This window comes from Aulonocara sp. 'chitande type north' Nkhata Bay, linkage group LG12 (genome assembly GCF_057382095.1).
Source record: "Aulonocara sp. 'chitande type north' Nkhata Bay isolate Kocher_YH1m ecotype deep benthic linkage group LG12, A_spYH_male_GT1.1, whole genome shotgun sequence".
Taxonomy (NCBI): domain Eukaryota; kingdom Metazoa; phylum Chordata; class Actinopteri; order Cichliformes; family Cichlidae; genus Aulonocara; species Aulonocara sp. 'chitande type north' Nkhata Bay.
Window position 1 is genome coordinate 36,593,714 of NC_141355.1, and position 25,465 is coordinate 36,619,178.

The 25,465-nt window shown below is 40.1% G+C and overlaps 2 protein-coding genes and 1 non-coding gene across 6 annotated transcripts; 2 read left to right on the forward strand and 1 right to left on the reverse strand.

Moving 5' to 3' along the window:
- The first annotated feature begins 1,427 nt into the window (after positions 1-1,427).
- Positions 1,428-1,499, forward strand: trnac-gca (transfer RNA cysteine (anticodon GCA)). Its single transcript has one exon. It is a non-coding gene; the product is annotated as a tRNA-Cys (tRNA).
- A 2,870-nt stretch (positions 1,500-4,369) lies between these two features.
- Positions 4,370-13,988, reverse strand: mrpl1 (mitochondrial ribosomal protein L1). Its single transcript, XM_086315454.1, has 9 exons — positions 13,879-13,988; positions 12,165-12,273; positions 11,693-11,960; positions 10,498-10,581; positions 10,068-10,139; positions 9,555-9,666; positions 8,853-8,953; positions 7,665-7,746; positions 4,370-4,521 (listed from the first exon to the last, which is right to left on the reverse strand). The coding sequence occupies exons 1-9, from the start codon at positions 13,907-13,909 to the stop codon at positions 4,421-4,423; spliced, it is 960 nt and encodes a 319-aa protein (XP_086171580.1). The 5' UTR covers positions 13,910-13,988; the 3' UTR covers positions 4,370-4,420.
- A 213-nt stretch (positions 13,989-14,201) lies between these two features.
- LOC147318021 (ankyrin repeat domain-containing protein 31-like) lies at positions 14,202-24,814 on the forward strand. Of its 4 annotated transcripts, none has more exons than XM_086315450.1 (14): positions 14,202-14,524; positions 15,726-15,807; positions 16,156-16,351; positions 17,320-17,603; positions 17,684-17,845; positions 17,950-18,092; positions 18,262-18,436; positions 18,683-18,828; positions 19,016-19,112; positions 19,187-19,283; positions 19,966-20,386; positions 23,049-23,186; positions 23,980-24,103; positions 24,551-24,814. In XM_086315450.1, exons 3-14 carry the CDS (start codon positions 16,188-16,190, stop codon positions 24,685-24,687), a joined length of 2,088 nt encoding a protein of 695 aa, XP_086171576.1. In that variant the 5' UTR covers positions 14,202-14,524; positions 15,726-15,807; positions 16,156-16,187; the 3' UTR covers positions 24,688-24,814. The 4 variants fall into 4 exon arrangements, with proteins under 4 accessions (XP_086171576.1, XP_086171575.1, XP_086171577.1 ...); XM_086315449.1 differs by having other exon boundaries at positions 15,737-15,807; XM_086315451.1 differs by lacking the exon at positions 23,980-24,103 and having other exon boundaries at positions 14,203-14,524; positions 15,737-15,807; positions 24,551-24,694.
- The last annotated feature ends 651 nt before the right edge of the window (positions 24,815-25,465 follow it).

Sequence of the window (25,465 nt, forward strand, 5' to 3'; positions counted from 1 at the left end):
AGAAACTGAATATTTTGGGAAAACTGATCAACTATTGACTTGCTAATTAACTTTTTTTACTGACTTTATTAGTCAGGAACATATTATTACTACTAACAATCTCCTTTAATTATTTAAATATTATCTCATGTGAACCTTTTATTGTCTTTTTTTAGTTTTTCCTCTAATTTAAAATTTAAACATTTAAATTTAACATAATTTCAAACAACAAATCCTGTTTACCTTGACCCTGGTGGTATGGAGGACAAAACAAGCCAAAATAATAAATTAAAAAAAAACAGAGAAAGAAATTTTTAGATTAAAAAAAAAACAAAATAATTGAAAAAAAAAAGATTTAAAATGTCTTGATGCATGCTTAATAATCCAGGGAAGAAAATCCCAGAAAGTTGTTTCTCTTCATCTGGACGTTTCATTTTCGGTGGGTGACTTCTTCGATCCAACAGACTGAAGAAGTCACTTGAATGAGTGATTAAGGTCAGTTTTATTTTCTTCAGTGATTTTGTTCATATTATTTATTTCTTTATTTTCTAGTTTTATTCATTTATTTGGGCAGTCTTGGTCTTCCATACAGTAATATGTACTTACTTTGTTGTTGTTTTTTTCAGGTAACGGGATAATCTCCTCTACCTTAAGTCCTGTCACTATCTTACAGGAAGTTGGCAAACTTTTTTTTTTCAGTGACCATTTACTTAGTGCTTCATTTTTCCCCCAGTTTGCTTTTATTTCATCCACAGCTTGCTGATCTACCTGGGAGCTGCTTTCCCCCCTCTTTTTTCTGTACAATAACTAACTATTGTATGTCTACAGCTTGTTTTTCAGTGTAATGTTTAATCAGCAGGAGTGCAGCATTGAGATTCCTCAGGGTCACATGGCAGTAACCTGATCTCCACTCAGTCCTTTTGTCCTCTGCCAAAAACAGGGATCAGAATCGGTTTTGCCTTTGAACAAGCTTTCTTTTCTGCTGCTTTAATTCTGCTGCTGTCTGCACTCTTCAACTATTTATAACCAGCTCCCCGTCTGCAGTGACAAAGGAGAAGATTAAAAAAATATATAAATATATATAGCAGGTTAAATTCTGACCTCCAACACAACCAAAAGTATCTATATCATTTTGACATGTCATGAGGGCTCTGGTGAGATTATACCTGACCTCCTATTAAAGTCAGGCTTGGAATGGAGGTCTTATAAATCTCTGGTTATAACTATAGAGACATCATCGCTGGCCATAACCACACAGCAGACTCTTCATGATGTGTGTGACTAAAGGGTATGTTGACAGAAATTGTATCTTAAATATGTTTCTGAAATCCCATTGGTGTGGGGATTGGTAGATAAGGTGAAAGGCAGGACAGGACACGACCTTAGCGGTCATGATGCCAAACTAGTGCCTTACAGTGAATGGATGTACTCGCTTGGTAGATTAGAGCGGGGGTGTAGCTCAGGGGTAGAGCATTTGACTGCAGATCAAAAAGTCTCTGGTTCAAATCCAGATGCCCCCTGCTTTATGAGTAACCTAAACACCTTTCTTCACACTTCAGCTGATACAGTCTCATCATGAACCTTCTAGAAGTTCAAAGGATGTCAGTCCCCCAGGTCTACATTCAGTCTTCCAACTCCCCTTTTTGATAAATCTTATATTTATAGCTGAAGCTGGACACAGAGACTAAACCTAAACCACTCTGTAGTTATGCAGATTTAGGCTCAAGCTCCTGGAGAAATTCATTTCTTTCCATGCACCCATTCATTTACATTACACCGTGCTTCTAATTAACTCCTGTCTTCTCTACTGCAGTTTGTTTTATCTTCTTTGTTCATGGTCCTGTCTTCTCTTTCCACTCATGTACAACTGTTTACACCCTCCCCAGCGGCTGCACTTCCCCGTGTCTGGAGGTCACTTTAACTAGAATTTTCTCTCTAATAAAGTGGAGTCTTTAAAATGCGAAATAAAGTGCCTTGAGACAAATGTTGTTGCAAACTGGCAGCATATTTTAAATAAAGCAAATTGAACATACGGGAGATTTTGGACTGGACTGTTAGACTAAACTATCCACCACTAGATAAAAGAACATCTTCTCTCCATTAAATTTCCAGAGACAAGATGGACTGAAGCTGTTCTGAAGCTCAGTATGATCTCGCACCAAAAAATAGTTAACCGGAAATAAGCCGCAAATCCTCCAACGGCTCACTGGAGGAGTTAACAAGCTAATGCTGCTGGTATTTCTGCAGAATAGAAAGAGCAAGAGCAGTTGCAGTTTTCTTCAGTCTTTGAGACATTTTAGTTTAGTTTGTTGATGTGAAATCACTTCCCAGCCTCTCTGTCCCCAAGAAGAACTCTTTCATCTCGGCGAGAGAAACAAAGGAAGTAAACATCTTTACAACAACAGCCAGATCAGTATGAAAAACCACAGTTTACAGACAGACAGACACACCTGTGAGAGTCAAGCTGGCACCACAGCAGCATTACTGCATGTCAACAAGAAGCTCGTTAAAGGCGGTTTCATGACTTTTACTGTTTCCAGTTTTTCATTGCTTCTTTCTATAGTCTGTTTCTTTTGCTCTCCACCACCAAATCCTATTAAATTAGTTGCAGCAGCAGCAGCAGCCTGATTCCCCCACAGGGACCAATAAAAATTCAAACTAATCTCAATCTCACTCTGAACGTCAACCTGCACAGCATCACAGGATTAATGTCTAATAGGCTGCGCTAATTCAACACACAGCTTGAAAGGATGACTCTACTCTTGCTGTGGTTTGGGACATAAAAGACGTGGGATACTTTCCCAAAGACTTGCTAACATCTAAAGATGTTTTGAACCACAGAAATAATGTGCTGGGAGGGTTGAGAGTGCAAATCTTAGCTTCTAAATTGAGTTACTAAAACACTGTTTTCACTTCAACCTTCAACTCACAGGTTTAACTTCAGGGTTATTTATTCATTCACAAACTTGAACTAATAAAGATAATATTCAGTACAGAGAAACTACAGCTGGAAGAGCTTAAACTGATGGATGACAATTTATGGAAAATTGACCCCAATTTGCAATGTTTTGGGAGTTAAGGCAAAAAAAAGGCTTCAGTTTTACCTGTGAATATATCTCAAGCATCCACAACATAATCTAATGCAAGATTATACATGATGTGCAAGTACATGTCTACTATTAAAATCTGTGAACATTTTTTACTTCACTACTTTTTATATATTAGTGGCCTCATGTAAGAAAATCTAATTTCTCCCTCAGTGTCAGTGTGGCTTTATCTCCTGGAATGAGCTTCAACAGGTTGGTGGAAGACTTCCGTTTAACCCTACAGGAGTCTGGAGTGCAAGCTATGTAAACACTGCCCCCTGCTGTTCAGCTGGTAGTATTACACGTGATTTTATACCAGTTTATACCAGGATGACCCGGGATGAAAATTTGTGGTTGTGGACATGGGGCCCCTCACTTTGCATAACAGCTTAATTATTTCCCCGAGTGACCCAGAACCTGATTCTTTTTGGATACCAACTTCTTAAATGTGTTTATTTGTCATTCTCAGGTAACATAAGAAAAATGAAGCCATTTGTATGTATTATATATGTATTTGATCTGATCGTGGCTCAAGAGTTGGGAGTTCACCTTGTAATCGGAAGGTTGCCGGTTCGAGCCCCGGCTTGGACAGTCTCGGTCGTTGTGTCCTTGGGCAAGACACTTCACCTGTTGCCTACTGGTGGTGGTCAGAGGTGGCGCCAGTGTCCGGCAGCCTCGCCTCTGTCAGTGCGCCCCAGGGCGGCTGTGGCTACAATGTAGCTGCCATCACCAGTATGTGAATGGGTGGATGACTGGTTGTGTAAAGCGCTTTGGGGTCCTTAGGGACTAGAAAAACGCTATACAAATACAGGCCATTTGTTTGAGTGGGGATTGGCTCAAACCTTTAAACATCATGTCGACAGCATGAATTGACTCATGACTGAAGCCTAATGACTTAAAGTTAAAATCATCAAATGCTTTATAGTTTATTGTATTTGAGGACATGTGGAGATTGGAGCATATAGAGCTGTTTATACGTTTAAACGGATTTCAAAGCTTTTGTTAGCTGAAAAAATGATAATTAGGACAGCTTTCACTGACCATGTGGTCAAACAACTATAAATAGAAAGAATAAAAAGATAAAATAAATAAATAATTCAGACAAAACCCCCTCAGACTGTTTCTGGACCTCCTGTCATTCTGTAAAACAATAAGAGTACAGCTGATTTATGGGTTTTAATTTGCCATGTTGTGTTATCATTAATAAACGTCACTTTCCTGTCTTGGTCACCTTTTACCTTTTGTCCCATTTTGCTCTCCTGGGATTTCCTTCTTCGAAAGAACAGATACCAAAACACACGAGCGACAGAACAAAAACTTTATTGACTACAACGCACATATACACAATCTGCACCTCACTCCTCCTTTTCTGGTGATTTCGGGAGAACATCTTCGCTCTTGAACCAAACAGCTTCACTGGTGTGACTGGCGATGATCGCTCGCTCAATGAAAGGTCCTGATACGGAAAGAGGAAAAGAAAGGAAGAAAGACGCTGTCATCATAAAGAACGGCTCTTTTTAAGTGGAGGAGAAGCCAAACACAGACTGAAAACTGATATCTGCTTAATTGCAGGGCTAATGATCACTATCGACTGACAAATGATCCCCCTCCCCTTCTGCTGCAAGTGTTAATGACAACATTTGAAATTAATTAAGTCAAACACATCATAAAAAAGGAAGATACGGGGTGGAGGTGGGTTGCAAAGTGGCTTGCATGTATATAGCAGATGTAGGCAGTCTAAAGGAGCTTAGATGGCAATGAAGCTCCCAGCAAAGAGTTGCTGTGTTGACATTAATGACAGAGGAGGTTGTGATTATTGAGTCAGCAGAGTGTTCACGACTTCTTACGCACTCCGTGACTCTGCTTTGTAACTTTATGCAGTTTACATTTTGTGGCTGAGCTGCTGTGAATCCCAAATGTTTCCAGTTTGACATAATACCACATAGTTACCTTAGAATATCTAGGCTCAAATTTGGCCTCAAAGCACTGATGATATCTGAGCTTCAGCAATGTATTTGTATCAATGTATTTTTTTTCATAAATCCAAAAATATCCCCACCGTCACAACGCAGCTACCGATAATACTGGTTACAGACTCCTGTTTGTCAGATTTACAGAATAAATTCATACTTTTTAATAAATAATTCACATTTAAAACATTTACATTTACAAATGAAAAGTTCTATTTCTCCAGGCAGAATCTCCACCATGTCCGAGGTAACCTGGACTGACTCGTATTACTGAGACACTACAATCCTAAACCTGTTAATGGAGCATCATCTTGCATTAAGTTATGTTAAACAGCTTCTTTCCATCTCGTCCTCTTTTCTCTGTCTTTGGCTTACAAACTCTCTGCAGTCTTATTTCTCTCACGTATTTACTTTTAACATACTTATGAATAGTTATTTCAGCACTGCGTTCCCCATCGTCTCCCGTCCTCTGCATTTATATTATTTTTTATTAGCATATTATGTCTTTGGTCGTGAATAACTCCCATCAGCCCCTTGGGGGGAGCTGGTCTCTTCTTCATACCCACACGCTGTATTTCCGCACTTTTCTCTCTGTTTTTAAGCACTTATCTCTGAAGTTTACTCTTGTTTTTGCCCACGCTGCTGCCATTAGCCTCTGTCTAAATGACTCTTAAAAACAGTAATGGAAATAAAGAAGCCAATCTAACAGTAAGTATTCCTGATATTCGCATTTTCTGATGCTTCACTACTGGTTGCCGAGGTAATTAAATTCTGCCGCGGGGTCCTTGTGTGATCCTTGTCAGGGATTTGTAACGTTTGCTGGCACAAGCTCAAAGACGCGTCTCTGCTGACGAGAGTTCAGCAGAGCCCAGGTGGCCCGGCTCGACGCCTTCATCGCCAAATGAAGCAGAGCCGTAACGATGCACCGAGTGAGACATTTCACTCAACCGACGTTGCGTTGAGGATGCCGCGCGTAGCCGAGCGGGTTCAGCAGAGCATTAACGCTTCAAGGGTGAGCGGTGAAGACTCCCACAGGGATCGTCGTCAGGCTGAAACTGCACACACTCAGGTTTACTGCGAGCACTATAAACAGAAGCATCTGCTGCGCGTGCAATCACACGGCTGCTGCCAGGAAACGGCGTGATGACCTCTGCCAGAAAAAGTCCTGTTTCTCTTCTTTTTGAGGTTTTGAAGGGTCAAAAACAAACAAACAAGCAAACAAACAAGCAAACAAACAAACAAACAAACAAACAAACAGGCAACCGCTGGTGTCAGCCTCCTACTAGATGCACATATGGTGTCAATTTCAAAATTCTATGCCATGTTATTATCAATTTATGACAAGCTTCTCAGAGAACTTGACCCCTGACCTTTGACCTTGAGGTCACTGAGATTCGAACTCATCCGAGATCTTTAGTAGAAGCACCTACAGTTTCAATTTGAAAATTCTAGGTGACTTCACAACATTTTCACAGAATTTGACCTCTGACCTTTGGGTCAAAGTCGCTGAGATTTGGACTCGTCCTGCTAAAAGCAGATGCACGTACGGGATCAACGAAGCTCCAACGTCGTTGTTCTTATGTTATCACATTCACAAACTCAGGCGTCCATGTGGGGTGACGACATTACCCCATCAGCCTGAGGGATGAAAGTCAGTTTGATTTCCATCGTAACGAGCAACACAACCCTGCAGAGCTGCTAGTCTGGCTGTAAACCTCTGGAGGCCGTTCCTTTTTAATATGTTGCATTCACGGGGCTCATTCTGCTCGTTTTTCCCCCATACGTTAAAACATGAAGCGATTTTATTTTTTTGTAAAATGAAACGATTGCAGGTATGATTGAAAACTGACATGCAGGACCAAAGCAAACTTTCAAGAAATTAACTCCATTCTATAATTTTATGAGAAGTATGAGGAAAAACAATAAACGATAAGAAAACCATTATTCTTTATTCTGCTGAAGAGACAAAGGTTTAGTGGTACTACGGTCTACACGAGAGAGATCGGAGTTCTCTCTATATGCACGGCTCCAGTTTAGATGGCGTCAGTGGTTTAAAGAGTCCTTTGTGAAAGCTCTGCAGTTTACTTCAGCGGGGAAAATGTTAATAACGTGGTATTTAGCAAGCTCAAAATTAGTTCTTAGATCGTTTAGGCCTTTCTCTCTAATGAGAATCCATTAGCTGATGATTACACTGCATCCTGTAAATCGAACAAAGTGGAGGAAAATGCAGAGAAATTACTGAACGAACTACAGCTTGATGGAAAAGCTGCTGACTCCTCTGCTTCCCTTCTTGATTTATAAGAAGAGAACCTGGACAAACGGCCATAATTTTTAACTCAGGGGTCATAGTTTTTGTTTAGGTTTACCATTACACCTCAACGTCACGTCATACACTTTTTACGCTGCAGTGTTATGGTATGAAAATAAGTGGAACTCTCTTGAGGGAGTGATTGACACTCACAGGAAGAAGGCTCTGGGTTCAAAACTCTAGAAGCTTTCTATCGAGCATTCAAGCAGACAAAAATAAATGAAAAGTCTGCTATTTTTTCCCTGCGAGCTATAAAAGCAGAGGTAGGGCTTGGGGAACTGTCGGAGGGTTTTTGCTGTTGGTTTTGGTGAACATACATACCCAAGCTGGCTGGTCGGTGTGAACAAACATCAACCAGGATTGTCTGCAGGTTGGCGAAGATGTGCTCACTGGGCATGTCGAGCTAAGCAGAGGAGAGAAAACAAAATGTCTGAAACGTCCGATTATATTTACCATTTCTGAAATCCTCTGTATGTTCATACTGGCGAAAAATCAATGTGCTGCATTTAAACAAATAACGCCAGCATTTCAAGTTAATTTCACACATGTAGTGCACCCCTGAGCACTTCATGGACTCACCCGACAGAAGTGCATGCAAGAGTTTAAATGTCTGCCAGAACCCTAACCAGTGATGTCACACTGCAGCCTCCTGCTAAAGCTATCCAGGGAGATCTCCAACCTTGACCCCACAGAGAACTGCAAAGCACATAGCCTGCATATAAAAGATGGACGTGGCAACTGTGACATCACCTGAGTTTGCATTTTGAAGCCTCAATGTTACTTTTTGGTCACCGCCATGTTGGATTTTTTCCCTCATTTAGAAGAGAAGGTGGACAAGCTTGGTTAGCAAGCTGCCAATCACGTGTCAGATCATTTCATTTAGACTTTCTGACTCACTTTTGAAGTTAGCGATTGTGACCACTGAAGAAACTTCTTTTCTTGTAGTTCTGAACCAGCTTCACTTTTCAGCCTCAGAGGCTGACGGTGTGAATGCAAAGCAGATCATTTCCTGCTGTGTTGCAACAAAGTTAAACTGTACCGACCCGACTGTCCTGCGTTTATGTGTGAAAATGTCCTGATATGCTGAGTGCTTATAAACGAGCGAATATGTGTTCTCTGCATTTTAAATTCATGCAGATGTGATAAAAATATATAGAACAGGAAAACACCAAGCCTGTAACCAGCTGATACTACTGTTTTATTTAAAAATGTACCCAGTAGAAGCAAACACACACACACACACACACACACACACATAAAGCATTTCCTCCCTAAACACACTCCAACATTTCCCTCAACCTTCCTCAGGGCGCATCGATTTTATGTCTCCATCCTTGTGGGAATTTATGCTTTTTTAATCAGGACTTTTTTTCCCCTTTGCTTTGAGCTCTAAAACTTGCAAAACTTAAAACTGCCTCATCGCTGAAAACTTCCTCTGTTGGTTTTGCACACATTCACACAGCTCCTCCCATCAATGCACATTGCATGTACCGGTTTGTTATGACGTACCGTAGCTATCTGGGACCTAACATAGCAGTCGCTCTCCACCATGTACTCGTGACCCGTTTTAAATAGCTCCAACATCTTGGGAACGTTGATGCCGACTGAGCCTGAGAGTAAAGGGAGAAAACGGGAGAGAGAATAAGTGATCAGCACTCATTATCTCGTAACGCATTCACACTTTAGACATCCAGTTATGGCTGTCGTCTTCACTGGTTGTGAGTGACACTGGATTAAAACTATCGACTGCTGAATGTGAAACATTTGAACTAAAAATAAAATGTCACTGAAGCCACAACAGAATTTTGAAGCACGAATTAGAAATAATAGAATTTCCTGTCATCATCATCAAAGACTGATATCATCAGCCTTCACTTTGTTGAATAAAAGTAGGCATTAAAATTCCAGTAACTCTTCAGACATTCAATTTTTCCTGATGATCTTTCAGATATTCCTAATTTGGTCACCTCGAGCCAGGAAACAGCCAATCAGCAGGACAGTTAAACGGTGAGGAGCTCAAACAGCTTGTTTCAATCAGAGGTTGGACTGAGATGCAGCATTAAGCAGCAGTATATGATAAATAAGAATTATTTTGAACTATAGCAGACAACCAATTAAAATAAATAAATAAAAAAGGTGCTGAAATTGGACAGGTTCACCTTAACCTTCAACACGGCTGAAGGTAAAAACAACTCTTAACCTGCAGCTCACCTCTCTTGCTCTTTGGAAACTTCTTCCTTAGTTTGTTTTTCAGTGGTACGAGCTTCGGCAGGATGTCGGGAACCGCCACATAGAAGTCTGCTGAAACCTCATCATCCAAGATCTTAAAAAAGAATAAAACCACATGACCAAAAATTAGTTTAAACATTAAGACTCCTGCAGGTTTTGGTCCTCATCTACCCAAATCTGCTGCTATACTGGTGGTCTCCTGTTGTCTCATTACTGTTATCATAAGCTCTGTGCATAAACTGGACCTGTGGAGACTGAGATTTTCAGGCTGTGAGGTCTGACCTGTGGACTGCCTGCCTGCAAAAGATGTGTGCTGTCAATTCTTTAAAAAGTCAGTTTTAAAGTTTTTTAATAATTTAACAGTTTGCCTCACAAACAAGTAAACAGCACAGAAATTTGGAGAGAAACAGAAAAGTAATACTTTTTTTCAGTTTTCCCGGTAAACTCGATCTGACCTCACGGGATGTGCCGTTTAGCTCAGTTTAACCAACTCACCGGCTGTATGAGCTCCACTCCTCCAGCAAACACCGCTCCGTTCTCCCGAGCAACTGTGGCTTGATTAGCATCCTGCAGAGACACAACCAAAGACACCCGTGCCCATTTAAATCTGATTTGGGTGCGTCAACGTCTGGCAGACCCCAACGATGTCATTCATTATGACCGTTAACACGCTCATCTAAGTTACAACCCACGGCCTGCGCAGCTTGACAGGAATATTAATCAAACCCTGCTCGTCGGGTTCTACGATAAAAAGCAGCCACGACCGAAGCACATTCATTACAGACAAACAGGGAGACAAATAAAAGGTGCTGCTGCTGCTGCACATCTGAATCATGCACCGACAAAATTAAAACAATTCATCAACAACAGACACACAAATGGCTACGAAATGAAGATTCAGTGAGGCTAAAATAAAAGTTTTTACCTCTGTAAAAACTAAAACTCTGTTCATCTCTGCCTTGAAGGCGTGCGGTAAGTGCACAGTGCTGACGAAGGGGTCGACTTTTTTCTGCAAGGAGGAAAAACAGAGTAATTTATTATGAGTAACAACACCGGGTATGCTGCAGGAAAAGAGCAAAAGAATCTGGAAACAAATAAGGAAAAGCGAGGATGTCAATCACAGAGCAGGCCTACATAATCAAGCATTAAAGTTATTCAGCCACCACTTTAATTTTTCATTTCTCTAGAGAGTTCATAATTCATAATGCATGGGAACATTAGTTCTGCAGTGACAGACAGCTAAGAGTAAGACAGAGTTTGTCTCCCGTGGACCCTCTGGACAGCACAGCAGCAGCTCTGCAGCCCTGCGATGTGTAAGAAAGAACGAAAAGAAGCACTCGTGAGGCTTTTATTCCTCGGTGCCGCGCTGTTTTCAGCAGATTAACTGAAACTGCTCGTGCTGCAAAGATTGATGTCATGAATAACCCTCAGATTGGTGGAAGCGAGGCGTGACAGTGACAGCCAGAATGGGAAAGCACCAAATAAATCCAAATAAGTCTGCCAAGTGTGACTGCTAAAATTTGTCTTCGGCACACACACAAACACGCACAAACATACACACTGGCAGATGATCAACCCTCATCAGGATGTTCTTTTCTATTCTGAGGTTCCAGCTTGATGATAAAAGGAAAAGCAGCCCGTGGTTTCTGGGACACTAAAAGGGTTTGATGGAACCAACGTGTGAATAGCAACAAAGTCAGAAAAGCAGGGAGCAGTTTGAAGCCATGATGTGAATCACCTTGCTGTGCTCAGAAGACTGGGCTCCAGCAATGTTAACATACATGGTAAATGTCAAAGTAACATCCACAGAGGACCCAAGGATTGAACAGAGAAACAGCCCTCTTCGTCAATATGCTTGCACTGAAATTTCTTTGAAACTGAACCAATTCTGTTCTGGAGAATTTATAGCACATGATGCAGCTGCTGTGTGTATTTTTGTGTTTATAGTAGTTATAATGTCTGCTGCCTTCTTGTCCAACATATTAATGAAAAACGCTTCTCTAATCACTTCCACCTGGCAGAGAACACAATTAAAAAAACCTCCCCTAGTACCACAGTTAGCCGTCCTTGTTTTTGTGCCATTCAGTCAACATGAGTTTCAGTGTTTTTGTCATTATTACCTTCTTCTCCAGCTTCATGTCCAGCTTCAGATCTATGTAAACCGGCTGATTGTGGGGAGTGAAGTCTAACGCCTGGAATTTCTTCAGCATGTCAATTGCCTCCGCTGGGTCATGCAGAGTCCGTGGGTAGTACCTCATAACATATACGTCATCCACAGGCGCCCATCCCGTCTTACCGAAAGGCTTATGTCTGTTTTTGTCCTCGATGACCCTCTTCTCTTTCTTCACCTCCTTTTCTGCGTTGTCTTTTTTGTCTTTCTTTAGTGTCCTGGCAATCAAAAGGGGAGATGTTAACCTGAGAAATATCTGAGTCACCAGGTCAGCATCTAATTTCTCTCAATTTTATTGTTCGCACTAACCAGAAAACTGCTCAGAATGGGAAAAATGGGGTGAGTCAAGCAGAGAAAAACCCCCACCTTTAGAGCCAGTAAATCATTTCTGGGTGACAAGCTTTAAAGGTCTGTAAACTCACTTGACAGCTGCAAAAGTTCTGACAGGTAGATTCCTTGGTGCAGTCTGTGAGACACCTGAGTAAGCTGGACCGCTGGCACTCAGTAGCTGCCTCTGACATCGTGCTAAAACTGTGAAGACAGGCGAGGAAAAAAGCTTCATAAGGAGTTTAAACAAACAGACACGTGCTGTTTTTTTCCTGTGGGACACAACATCAAACTGCACACCATAATTAAGAGAAACGCTCTGTGATTTTATAAAACATTTTTAATGAACTTTGCATAAACTAAATGCATCAAAGTATCTTTTTATTTCCAGCAGACAAGCTGATGATGAGCATCGGTGTTTAACGCTACCTAATTTAAGTATACCACTGTCTTTTGCATGACAAGCACTTCTCCCTGATGTGCATCTGCATCAGTGAGTTCATCAATTTAAAAAAATCATGGTTTACAGTCTCATTCTGGTAAAAACTCTTCCACAAAGAATGAAACCCACACTGATGGTGTAAGTTTTAGCAGTACCGATCATAAACTGTTTAAGTGAATCTAAATGTTTCTTTGAATGTTTTATTGATGTTGTGCTGCCAGGATGGAAGACATGTTTTATCATTAATATCAGCTTCATAAATACAATGTGGAAGACTTTTGGGAGGACATTATTGAAATTATTTTATAATAACAAGAAGAGGTCAACTAAACATATTTTTATGCTATTGCTAGTTTTCTGTATTGATGCTCTGCTCTCTTTTGTTTTTTAATTATTTTGGCAGTGACATGCTAAAGCTTTTTAGGATGGGTTAGCGAAATGGCAAAAGCTGTTGTGATTTTGTTAATGCCAGCCCTACTGTAAATGTCTTGTAATGCTGGCATCAATTCATCGGGAGAAGAACACTTTATTGAAAACCTGAAATATTAATGGCTTCCTTGCAAGTTTTACCTGCAAAGTATTAAGTGTTTATCTATTTGGAAATTCTTCTCAGTACAGTAAATGTGAAAATAAAAAGAAATTATACCTTCCAATACTAACCGATGGGAGTTTCCTAATGAAGTGGTGTAAGTTTTGGCTATGGCTCATGTATTTTCAAAACATATTCATTTTGGATGACTGTTACATTACACTGGTTGCACTGCATTGGTTTTACTGGTCGGTCAGACCACTTACGATCAAATTAGGATAACTGACACAATGAAACGACTGTTGGGCGATATCATATTTAAAATCCAACATTTTAATTTACATCAAGAAAATCGTTAGTTTCAAGTAAATTATCACAAAAATTCGTTAATAATTTATATGATTTTAACCCGGCATATGGCGACCCAAATTAACTCTTAAAATACGACTGCAATGACAGCTTCTGACCTGGTTGTTACCGCACATCACGGCTGAAAGGAAACATAACATGAAAATCTAATTAATTTAAGAAGTATCTGGTCAATCAGAGCAATGCCGATTTAAAGTGTATCAAAAATTAAAATAAAATCAAATATTGTTGATTCGTGAGAAAATTAAGTGACGACAAACAAGCTGATAATATGTTAAACAGTCAAACAGCAGGTTGGCTATTGGTTAGCTAACAGTGAAGCCAAAAGGCTACACAAAGAGATCTCTGAATCGAGCCCAGAGACAAAAGCGAGAAAACAGGAAAGGACAAACGCAGCCTATAAACACATGCCTTTATTTTTTTTTAATGTCATCTAAAAAGAATCCAATTTCACAACAAAACAACTGACCTTTCCACACAGTACGCGTGCAGGTTGCCATGTCAGGGAATCGCGCTTGGCCGTGTGAAAACAGAGGTAGGGAATAAATGGTTCCGCCTCGGAAACGATCAAATGTTAGTTGAAAAAACGGAAAAGTTTTAGTTCTGCTGCATATTCTGAAACAAAAAACATACATAAATAAAAATATAAACTACCTGACAACAGTCTGAGGGTGGTACATTTTCATTCGGCATATATTTATTTAATTAATATTTACTTATTATGATAAAAAACTAAACGAATGTAGAGACAGCTGTACTCTACTCGCTGCTATAGGAAGAAAATTGAGCATTATAAAAGTTTTGAACTAAAACCTGGACGCCGAATTTTAGGTTTCAAACCATCCTAGCTATGTATAAATTATCTAAGACATGGTTTATCTTATTATCTCTATACGACCATATTTTGGAGAAACGATACATGAGAAATATTATATGACTTAATATTAAGGTCACTGAAAAAAACCCAATAGGATTCCTGGGTGGATAACGAGAATTTTTTTATTTATCTATTTTTTATTTCATACATATTGCGCAGGCGCGTAGTTTCCCGCCACTGTCCTACCAGATATGCTACACCATACCAGGACGAAGATAATTTTTCCCACTATTTACAGGTAATTAAGCGTTTGTTACTAACATTAATATTATCTATTAATAGAAAATCATGAGTGGAGCCTGAGTTATTTCTCACTGAGCTTTAGCATTAGCCTACCGTAAAAAAGGGAGTGTATGTTGCATGTTATCTAATTGTATTAGAACAACTTCTTTACTAGTTAGCGGTGGTAAAATAGCTCCTGCCAAAACAGTTGTGACTATTAGAAATATTGGCTCCAAATATTTTGTCTTTGTGTGTTTCTTTATATGGAAAAATGGCTTTGGATTTACCTGTGGAAGCTAGCATATATATAATTTCTTTCTGTAACACTGAATTAAATTGACATCTCAGATTTGATTGATGATTCTATCATATGCAGAATGACCGCTGAAGTTAAAAACTGGTTTAGATAACCCATTTAGCTGCTCTGATGTATCTCAACATGGGTGTCAAGTTATGATATTGCTTATAGAAGGACTTGGATATTATGGTAAATGCCTGTATTTATATAGGCTCTTTACTAGTCCCTAAGGACCACAAAGCGCTTTACACATCCAGTCATCCACCCATTCACACACTGGTGATGGCAGCTACATTGTAGCCACAGCCAACCTGGGGCGCACTGACAGAGGCGAGGCTGCCGGACACTGGCACCACCGGGCCCTCTGACCACCACCAGTAGGCAACAGGTGAAGTGTCTTGCCCAAGGACACAACAACCGAGACTGTCCAAGCCGGGGCTCGAACCGGCAACCTTCCGATTACAAGGCGAACTCCCAACTCTTGAGCCACTATCGCCTAGATAAATTCAATAAAGTACAGTCATATCACCCTAATTGTAGGTAAATAGGAGACAGGGTACTTTATTGTCTATTATATCTAGAAGTAGCTTTTGTATTAATCCTACTTTGAATCATGTCCTTCTAATTTTAATCAGCCCATGACATTATTTGACATAAATATGTGTAATTTCCTGTTATTTGTGACCACTTAATAATTAACGTACTTCAGTAAATATGTCCTAATGAGCAAAACTGTCAGTCGTTTATTAAGCAACACAGCTGGTTTTCCTTCAGACCCAACTAAGATTTCTTTGGGATTGCCATACACTTTTCTGTCCAGGAAAAACTTTGCTTACTAAAGAACATGCACTAAAATATCTAATATCGGAAAAATATTTTTGTTGAGATCTGGTAAAAGATTTTGAGATGATTGTTTTAGTCTCTCCACAGAGCCCATCAACAGCAGGAAGTTTTGTTCATCAGTGGCCAAATGTGGTGGTGACAGCATGCACTCAGTCAGTGTAAGTTTCTACAGTATAAGAAGTGTCTACCACTAAAAAATAATGTTATTTAGTTCTTGGCCACTAACTTTGTGTTTTTTGAAGCATGAAAGGGTGCAGTTCATTCACAAATGCTGTGGTAATACACAATGAATAAAGTTTTTTTTTAACGATTTCTTAGTAATGGATGGAAAATGGAAAATTTATTATATCTGTCTTGAAAACAAACACATGTTGACCTCATGCTGCCATCTAGTGGCAGTTATTACAACAGTTTTTTTAGCTGAGGATAGAGAATTTGCTCTTATATGAAGTTTGATATTGTAAGCTGTCCATCATTTATGGGGTGAAGTAATTTTACTGTTGCAGGTTCATCTCATCCTGATGCTGATGAGGAAGACATGAATTGTGGTGGAGCTGCATTGGACTATTCAAAGAAAGAAATAAAGGATAAAGGCTCTGGGCCTATAAACCATCAACAGCACCTGATGAAAGTTGAGCATCTTGAAAGCATCAGAGCAGATAATTCATATGAAATGAACAGACATAGGACTGCTGCACTTAGGTAAGTGCAGTGACTAACTGTCCCGACCATATAGGTTATGGAGAAAATAAAGTGAGGACAGATATTTCTTGAACAGATTTGCAACCTTTGATGTTAAAAGCATACCCTGTACATTGCTACAAGATGTCATGTCTGAAAGTCTTTTAGGTTTTAGCTCCTGTTTCTCAGAAAGCTGGGAGTTTGAGGTAATGTTACTTATTAAGTGGCATAAAGAGCTTTGGACTGCAAAGCATCAGTGCCACTGCGACAGGAAGCTTCAGCCACATTTGGCTTTAAACTTTCTCTCTCAGGGGTCATTTAACATGTGAATACAGCCATAGTAAGTGACTGTAACTTATGTGAATGTCAGACTGGGATGACAAGGAGGATAAAAATTGGCTTGAAAGTAAAGAGTGGTTTACATTAGTGTTAATGGGTGCCATTTTTGTAACTTTCAGGCTTGTACAGCTGTCTGAAGTAGGGAAATAAATTAGAATAGCTTTGTTGTGAATTCAGCTGGATTAAAATACAGTTGATGTGAGCATAGAGTTTAATTGCAGAGAGAAACAAACAGATGCAATGTTAGCTGCATGAGCTGCTTACACTAAACACATACTGGTTTTCTGTTGTTGTGAGGATCTTGTTTTCAGAACTAAATCCTCATCCACTCAGTTTTTGGTTCCTTTGGTAAGATTTGGCCTGGTTTGGTGGCAAAAGTTTGTCTCTGTTGGAAAAATCCTGACAATAAGTTTCGTGCCAGACTGAATCTCGTAACAATGTTAAAAGGCACTGATGAAAACAACATGATTCATGAAATCAGGAACACAGGTGACATGCATGTTGTTTAGTTTCCGAACTTTTGATTGTCAGATCTTTTTATTGTGCTGCAAACAGAATATACTGTGTGATGATTATGAGCAGATTACAGAAGCATAAACTTGGTGTCAAAGTCCTAACTTGTGGCTGTCACGTCTGTTTCATGCTTCCAGAGACAACCTGGAGATGACCCAGAACTTCAGTCAAGAGAACTACAGAACTGGAGATCTGTCTTCTTCAGACGATGACTCGTTAAGCTTGTTGAAGGATCTCAGTCCCAGGCAAAACAAAGAAGTAGCTCGGGTTGTGCTCATAGCTGATTCAGATCCAGAAGCAGGGAACAAAGAGACAAAACAGAAAAGAGAGATGAAAATAAATCATCTTAAACCAACTGAACCTGTGACATCCAACTGTATCCAGTCTACATCAGGCTACGGAGAAGCTTCATCACAAGCAGGTAATTACCGTCATTACGTTATGTCACATGTTTTAGCTTAATTTATGTTTACAAATCTGCTTTTAATTATCTTATTCAAGCAAAAGTCTCACGACGTGTGAAAATTCCCTCCCAAAAAAACCTTCACAAGAGAAATGGAACGGGAGAGACTCTGCTACACGCTGCATGCAAGAAAGGAGATCTCATTCAAGTCAAAATGCTCATTCAAGCAGGAATCAGTGTCAACATGGAGGACTACGCAGGTGTGTCACAGCTCAATCACATCTGTACTCTGACAGCGTCATCCTCTGTCTGTCATCAAACACAAACTCCATTGTGATCACTAAATATTGACTTCAACTATCAGGATGGACGGCTCTTCACGAGGCGTCTGCTGTGGGTGATGAAGCGGTGGTGGAGCAACTGTTGAAGGCTGGAGCTGATGCTAATGTTAGAAGCTTTGATGGAGTGACACCTCTACATGATGCTGTTTTCAGTGGACACTATCAGGTGATGGACAAACTTTTAAGGTGCAGAAAATTGTTTTTTGTAACACTTTCCACATGTCGGTAGATGCAAAGTTTCACAAACTTTACAAACTTTGATTCATCTGTCATGCTGCATTAGATAGAATGCCCTTGAGAAATAGTTTGATGTGAAATTCATGTGTGCTGCGCAGGTAGTGAAGCTTCTCCTTCAGTCTGGAGCAAATGCCAGCGACAGGAACACTAGTGGCCTCAGTGCATTAGATATGGCAAAGGAAGAACACATCAAAGAGCTGCTCAGGACTTTCCAGGTTTCTTCTGTTAATCACACAAAGTCCTATAATGCATCTTCAAAGCACAGAGAACCAGGTGAGCAACACCAGAGTGTCTTATGTAGTATTTACGTCACTGCCGTGCAGCAATAGTAGGTACAAAACCCACGTTCTTCTCTTGCAGGCTGGGTTGTTGTTATGGTGAAGGGAATACCACTGAGCTGCTTTTAGAGCTGGAGATGAAAACTAATAGATTAACTAATAGAATCTAAACCATAGGACACAGTGCTGAGTGGCTGGATGAGCAGTAGAGAAATGAAATCTGAATGTTGGATTGTTTCAGGTGCCACGTCCTCAGAGCCTCGCTGCCAGAGCAGTCCTAACTGCAGTGAAACATCCAACCTACAGTGGAGGGATTCAGGTGATAAAGGCGGAGCCAGGGGGCCCAGAGATTTTGAGCTGAGACAGAAAGATGCCACCACTCATAATGTGAGAGCGTGTTACACTTTCAGTAGACTGTCAGCTAAGCTGGATTTAATGGGCATGGACAAAAACAGTTCTTTCAACCATTCAATAGGCCTAATTAACAAATTACATGTATTATCACTTTATTGAAAGGTTCACAGGTGTGACTATTTTGATGCGATAATCTGTCTCTTATTTTTTTATTATATAGCCGAGTCATTCAGAGGCAATAACAGTGATTTTGGAGGAGGTCAGAAGGAAACAAACAGAAATGTCAACTTGGCCTCTGACAAGTCTGAATGATGCAGGTAAAAGCTGCGTTAAAAGACAACCAGAAAGATACTAAGCGTGTTTTATTGACCATATTTGTGCTTTTTTACAGACAGATATCATGCAGCTCTAACGGAGATCCAGAGTGTGCTGATTGAGGTGCTCGCCAAGCAGCAGTCAGAGAAGGAAAATCTTGCCCGAAAATATCGGTCAGTACAGGAACTGCTCTCATCTTTGGCCTAAACGAAACTTTGTGAGAAAGCACCTTGCTTTTTCAGACTTTCAGGACATATCTACATTAACTGAACAGTAATTGTGTACTGTTTTCAACAGAGAAACTATATTTCCTAAAGTGAGCAAAGAGTTTGGCAATGTCATTCATTTGTTTTCAGTAAGTAGTGCCTCCACCACAATAAGAGTTGGCTGGAATGGTGGTGAAAGTGAGATATTTAAAGTCTTTCCTCAATTTTGATGGAAGTTTGACCTGTTTTACCTCTGGTTGTTTAAACCACGCAACTAAAGTGAAACTAAGTTACATCAATATATTTTATTACGGGGAACTTAACAATGGCTGATGTTCTTGTGTTGACTTTTATTTAATTAAAATTTGAATCAGATTCTTTTTTTTTTCATGACTGATAAAATGGGTCATGATAGATGAAATTTAAGAACCACTGGATTAACAGCTAACTCTGTTGCCTTCTTGTGTTAAATAAAATGAATTACATGATATTTCATTGTCACTGGTCCAACAGCAGTAGAAACTAAATAAAGGTATTTCAAGTATTTAGAAATACGCTGTGCTTCGGTTTATTGCTGTGATGGTTTTTAATGAATCTGTTCCAGTCTTTACTTCAAGTGTAACACTCTTCTTTGATTTTCTTGGTGTAGGAGTGTGCCTGACTGCCTTCGTCACTGTTTGCTAAAAAGTCAGATCTCATCCCTTGCTTCATGCCAGAGAACCTTGATAGAGATACTCCAGAACCAAATGTATTTGGTGGAAATGTACATTACCACGAGAGCCAAACTTTCACTGGATTCTTCAAAACCCAGAGAAACACGTGGATATAATCAATGTAGTCGTAAAGCACCTACACCTGCTAACCTGTTGAGGTCGACCAGATGTGACCAGTCAGCCAGTAGCTGTCCAGACACTCCACAACCAGGAATTGCTTTAGAGCATTTCAGTATAATGATCAGACGAAAAAATATTTTGATTCAGAACAGAGCCGTGGACAACAGCAGACGTCTCTCTGTGCTCATCCAGAGGGGAATCATCTCACCTGGAAGTGCCCTACAGCTGCTGTTGAAGGTCAGCAGAAAGTCTTACTGTTTTTTATCATGTGACCATGTGAACCTTTTAATAACAATGAGTAATGACTGGCTGCTATTCTACAATTTACATATCAATATGTAGTTTTTTTTACCAATTCATTGGTTACTCCCACCATGTGTGAAGATACAAACTGTTATACTGGTATCATAGTCTTTTTGCTATTATAAAACATAAACAAATAACATAAAGCAGCGGTCGGGCATAAACCGGTCCGTGGTGCAAAAAAGGTTGGAGACCGCTGACATAAAGGATCCATAGTCAGGATTGCAGATTTTGTTTGTCTATCTTGGAGAGGACATATCAAAGAGGGAAAATCTGAACAACTTCATTTTCTTAATTTCTGGAGATTTTTTGTGGCGTTACTACTTTAATATAGGGTTGAAATATCTGCATTTATGTAAAGAAAAAACATCAGACACCAGGTGACGGTGATACTCGTATAGTTAAGATAAGAAAAAATATTGACAAGATTATTGAAATTAAAAAAATAGTTTTCAATTTTTTTATTAAAAGACTTGATTGATAACTAAGTTTGATACGAAATGTTTGATAACAGACAAATACACATTGTCGGGATTTGTGCAGATCAGGACTGTAAAAACCATTGTTGAACAGGCAGTGTTCAAGAAGCGTGGTTAACGTAGTTGTCAGTGAGGCTAAGTCTCCAAACTCAGGGTGCTGGTTTAGCTCAGTGCGTTAAGCAGGTGACCACATGCCATATGGCAGCTGGCCTGGATTCAAGTCTGACCTGTGGCCCTTTACCGCATGTCTTTTCTCTCTCAGTTAACTGATACTTGAGATTTGTCTGTGAAGGTTCTCAGTCATCCAGGTCATCGTAGTCAAAGGAGCTTGCAAAGAAAAGCGTCTGGACTTCTTTAAGTTGCTTGAAGACGTTTCACCTCTCATCCGAGAAGCTTCTTCAGTTCTAAGGTCAAATGGTGGAGAGTCCCAGATATAAACCTAGTGGGAGTGACCCCCCACAGAGGGACAAAAGGACCCCCTGATGATCCTCCACGGAGGCCGTGGAGACTGTCAGAAAACGACTACAAGAAGACAGCTCCTTGGAGGACAGGACCAACTTCACACCCGATCAGATCTGCACACTGTTAGACCTCTGCCTCACCACTACATATTTCAAGTACAACGAAGGCTTTTACAGACAAAAACATGGCTGTGCCATGGGCTCCCCCGTGTCACCTATTGTAGCCAACCTTTACATGGAGGAAGTGGAAAGGAAGGCTCTTGGCTCTTTCAAAGGAAGAGTACCCAGCCACTGGTACAGATATGTGGACGACACCTGGGTCAAAATCAAGACACAAGAAGTGGAATCCTTCACTGCGCACATTAATGCTGTGGATAAGAACATCAAGTTCACCAGGGAAGACACAAAGGACAACTGTCTGCCTTTCCTGGACTGCGCTGTGCACATTGAAGAGAACGGCAAACTCAACATCGAAGTTTACCGGAAGCCCACACACACGGACCAGTACCTCCTCTTTGACTCCCATCACCCTTTGGAACACAAACTTGGAGTAATCAGGACCCTACACCACCGGGCAGAACATGTTCCCTCTAAGCCTGAAGGGAAAAAGAAGGAACACACACATGTAAAGGAAGCACTCAAAACGTGCGGCTATCCTAAATGGCCGTTCTTAAAGTCAGCAAAGAGGCACAGAAAAGAAGATCAGACACCAGCGAGGGAGGACAGACGCAACAACATTGTCATCCCCTATGTAGCCGGCGTATCAGAGAAACTCAGGAGAGTTTTCTCCAAGCATGACATCCCAGTGTATTTCAGACCCAGCAACACGCTCAGACAGAAACTGGTTCACCCGAAAGACAAAACGCCAAAACACAGACTTAACAATGTGGTGTATGCTGTACAGTGCAGCGAGGAATGCTCAGACCTCTACATTGGAGAGACCAAACAGCCACTTCACAAGCGCATGGCATAACACAGAAGAGCCACCTCCACAGGACAAGACTCAGCAGTCCATCTGCATCTTAAGGATAAAGGACACTCTTTCGAGGATGCCAATGTTCACATTTTGGACAGAGAGGACAGATGGTTTGAAAGAGGAGTGAAAGAAGCCATCTATGTCCACTGTGAGCGACCATCTTTGAACAGAGGCGGGGGTTTACGACACCAACTCTCTGCCATCTATAATCCAGTTTTGAGATTCTTCCCAGATGCCTTAACGCCCACTCACATCCTGGGCCATCTGACCTCAGGAATTCGCATGATAAGGTGGGGCCAGGTTTCACAATGAACACACCCGAAACTCTGGCTGATTGGGACCCACGCCCAGTTTCCCACCTTGGCTCAGGCGATTAGAGGATCATCAGGGGGTCCTTTTGTCCCTCTGTGGGGGGAAACTCCCACTAGGTTTATATCTGGGACTCTCCACCATTTGACCTTAGAACTGAAGAAGCTTCTCGGATGAGAGGTGAAACGTCTTCAAGCAACTTAAAGAAGTCCAGACGCTTTTCTTTGCAAGCTCCTTTGGATACTTGAGATTGAAAAAAACATGGTCAGCCAGGGTGGCAATCCTTGTGTTCTTGATATAGGAAGGAATGTATTCCCTGAAATCTACAACTGCATCGACAGTGAATTTTAAAACAATCTTACTTTTTTCAGGGTCACTGTCACTTTGCTAATGTGCTGGCCGATGGCTCCATTCTGAGTAAAGGAAAGGTGCACTTGGCTCCTGAATGCTGGCTCAAGTCGATTCTTGGGAAAAACATCCCAGTCAGCTCAGCATATGCCTGGGACAAGGTTCGATACCCACTCACGTTATCATAAAAATAATGAATCTCTTGTAGTAGCTCACACAAGCAGCCTGAGGTGATTTTCAGATAGAGCAGCCCGCATGAGGGAAAAATGAATGAGTTCATTCATTACTATCAGACCACTCCTGCGGGTCCTTATGAAGAAGAAAAAGAAACAGAAAATAATTCATAAGTTAAGTGAAAGAAAACTGCTTCCTTTTTCATTGTGCATCTTTATACTGTAATTTGTGGCTTGTGTTGTTTGAATTACCCGAATATGTTGCTGAAATGTGAGTTGTATGTTCTTAAAGTATTTATAGAGCACAAGTTGTCTTTTCTACAATATTTTATACATCTGCTTAACAAATATTTTCATCTACAAATAAATAATGACCATAAAAAATGTGACTTAGATTCAGGTAGCAGAGGAGTATGAGCAGTAGAGCAACTGTGCTCTTGTTAATTTGTGCAGCACATGGAGTAAAGTAACTAAAATATTATTTGAATTGCATCTTTCAAGATAAGCGGAAGCGAATGGATGGATTAAATAAGTTCAACTTGTTGAAAGAAAAATTAAAATTTTCTTCACATATATGGTTAAAAAATACTGTTATTATCACACATGAAATTTCGCTGGATGTAAACTTATTTTTCCTTTGTAGGCTATAAATTATATAGTGTTTGTTGTAGAGCGGTGTTCAAAACTCAGGTTCCACATATCCCACAATTGCTCATTTCTAGACATGGATTTTACTGGTTAGATATTTGTGAACTCTGAACATTTTCTATAATTTCCCCAGGTGACATTCAGAGGCAGATCTTTGTCTTTTTACTTACTGAACATGGAGGGTGATGAAAACACACCACAAAGGTGTCTTGAGGAAAACCGCACAGGCAGTTCTTCTAAAGAGCTGATAACTACTGGTATGTTCATGTCTGCTGACAAGTGTAGCCCCTACATCAGATCCAACACTTCCTGCCTCATGTTTACAGTCAGGTCCCTGCAGCAGGTGGAGAACTAGTTCATGTGGCAATGCTGCAATCCAAAAAAACACTGCCATCGGCAGCTGCGGTCCAAGACAAAGGAGTTCACTTGCAGAATGACAGACTTATTGGAGAGACTGCTGACTATTTCTTCTTTATTTGTTTGCCAAAAGGTATTCAGTAAATAAAGGATTTACAGAGGAGCACTTTGTAAACTGTTCACCACTTTGGAAAATCCTTGAAAACACTACTATGACATTTCTTTTAAGGCTACTCAAACAAACAAAGAGGGCACAAAGGCAGCTGATAAAGCCTAGGTATCAGTCTGTCACAGCATTATTAAGTTATATTGTAGTTCTTTTATTGTATTGTCTTTTAATTACGCAGGAACAGACAACTTGAACCATCACATGAAGATCAAGATCATCCATTTGGTGAACGATGAAGAGCTGCTGCCAAATGCTGTAATGGACATGTACTGGGACAAGCTCATAAAGGAAGACTACTCAGAGTCTCAAGACTGAGCAAGTTAATTATTGTAACTTGCTCTACTCATATTTTGACTGTTCTGCTTAGTTATTTTAGGATCATTTGCATTTGCTGTACTTTTTCCTATACACACACACACACACACACACACACACACACACACACACATATGTGTATGTGTATATATATATATATATATATATATATATATATATATATATATATATATATATATATATATATATATATATATATATATATTTATTTATTTATTTTTATTTATTTTTGAGCTTTGCTAAAATAAAACTTGCTGTAACTTCTCCCTCAAACACAGTCCAAAGTGGTTTATTATTTAACGTGAAGAACAAAGACATTTATCTTCTGCCACTATCAGTAAAACAGGGAACACAAACCACATTTTTCTTTTTAGATGATTTTTTGGCATCTTATCAGAAAGCTAGAGTGCAGGGATTGCAGTAAATATAGAGGATAAAGATAAAGACAACAAAGTCTTGATACCACACCACATCTTATTGACTTGCTGCTTTGGTTCAAACGAAGGTGACATCAGGCGCACTGGAGAGGCAACAACAACAACTGGGTTTTATAGATGGTGGCTACACAGCATTATTCTCCCTTTATCTGTGCTGACTGATTCTTCTCAGCTTTTGTTTTTAGCCCTCAGATGTAAAAAGCTGATGATCTATGGTTGTCTCCTTGCCAAGCGGGCAGTGTGACCTTGACCTCAAGGTCAGACTAAGTTTTCTGGAAATCTTGCAAATGCAAGAATTTGAGAATAAGGTGATGTAGAAT

Excerpts from the sequence above, each read along its gene's own strand:
- mrpl1 (XM_086315454.1), bottom strand. The coding sequence starts at position 13,909 with ATGGCAACCTGCACGCGTACTGTGTGGAAAG. Across the intron at positions 10,582-11,692 it reads ACATGAAGCTGGAGAAGAAG|AAAAAAGTCGACCCCTTCGT; the intron begins GTAATAATGACA and ends TCCTCCTTGCAG. Across the intron at positions 9,667-10,067 it reads GAGTGGAGCTCATACAGCCG|ATCTTGGATGATGAGGTTTC; the intron begins GTGAGTTGGTTA and ends TTCTTTTTTAAG.
- LOC147318021 (XM_086315450.1), top strand. The coding sequence starts at position 16,188 with ATGAATTGTGGTGGAGCTGCATTGGACTATTCAAAGAAAGAAATAAAG. Across the intron at positions 18,437-18,682 it reads TTCAAAGCACAGAGAACCAG|GTGCCACGTCCTCAGAGCCT; the intron begins GTGAGCAACACC and ends GGATTGTTTCAG. Across the intron at positions 24,104-24,550 it reads TAAAGAGCTGATAACTACTG|GAACAGACAACTTGAACCAT; the intron begins GTATGTTCATGT and ends TTAATTACGCAG.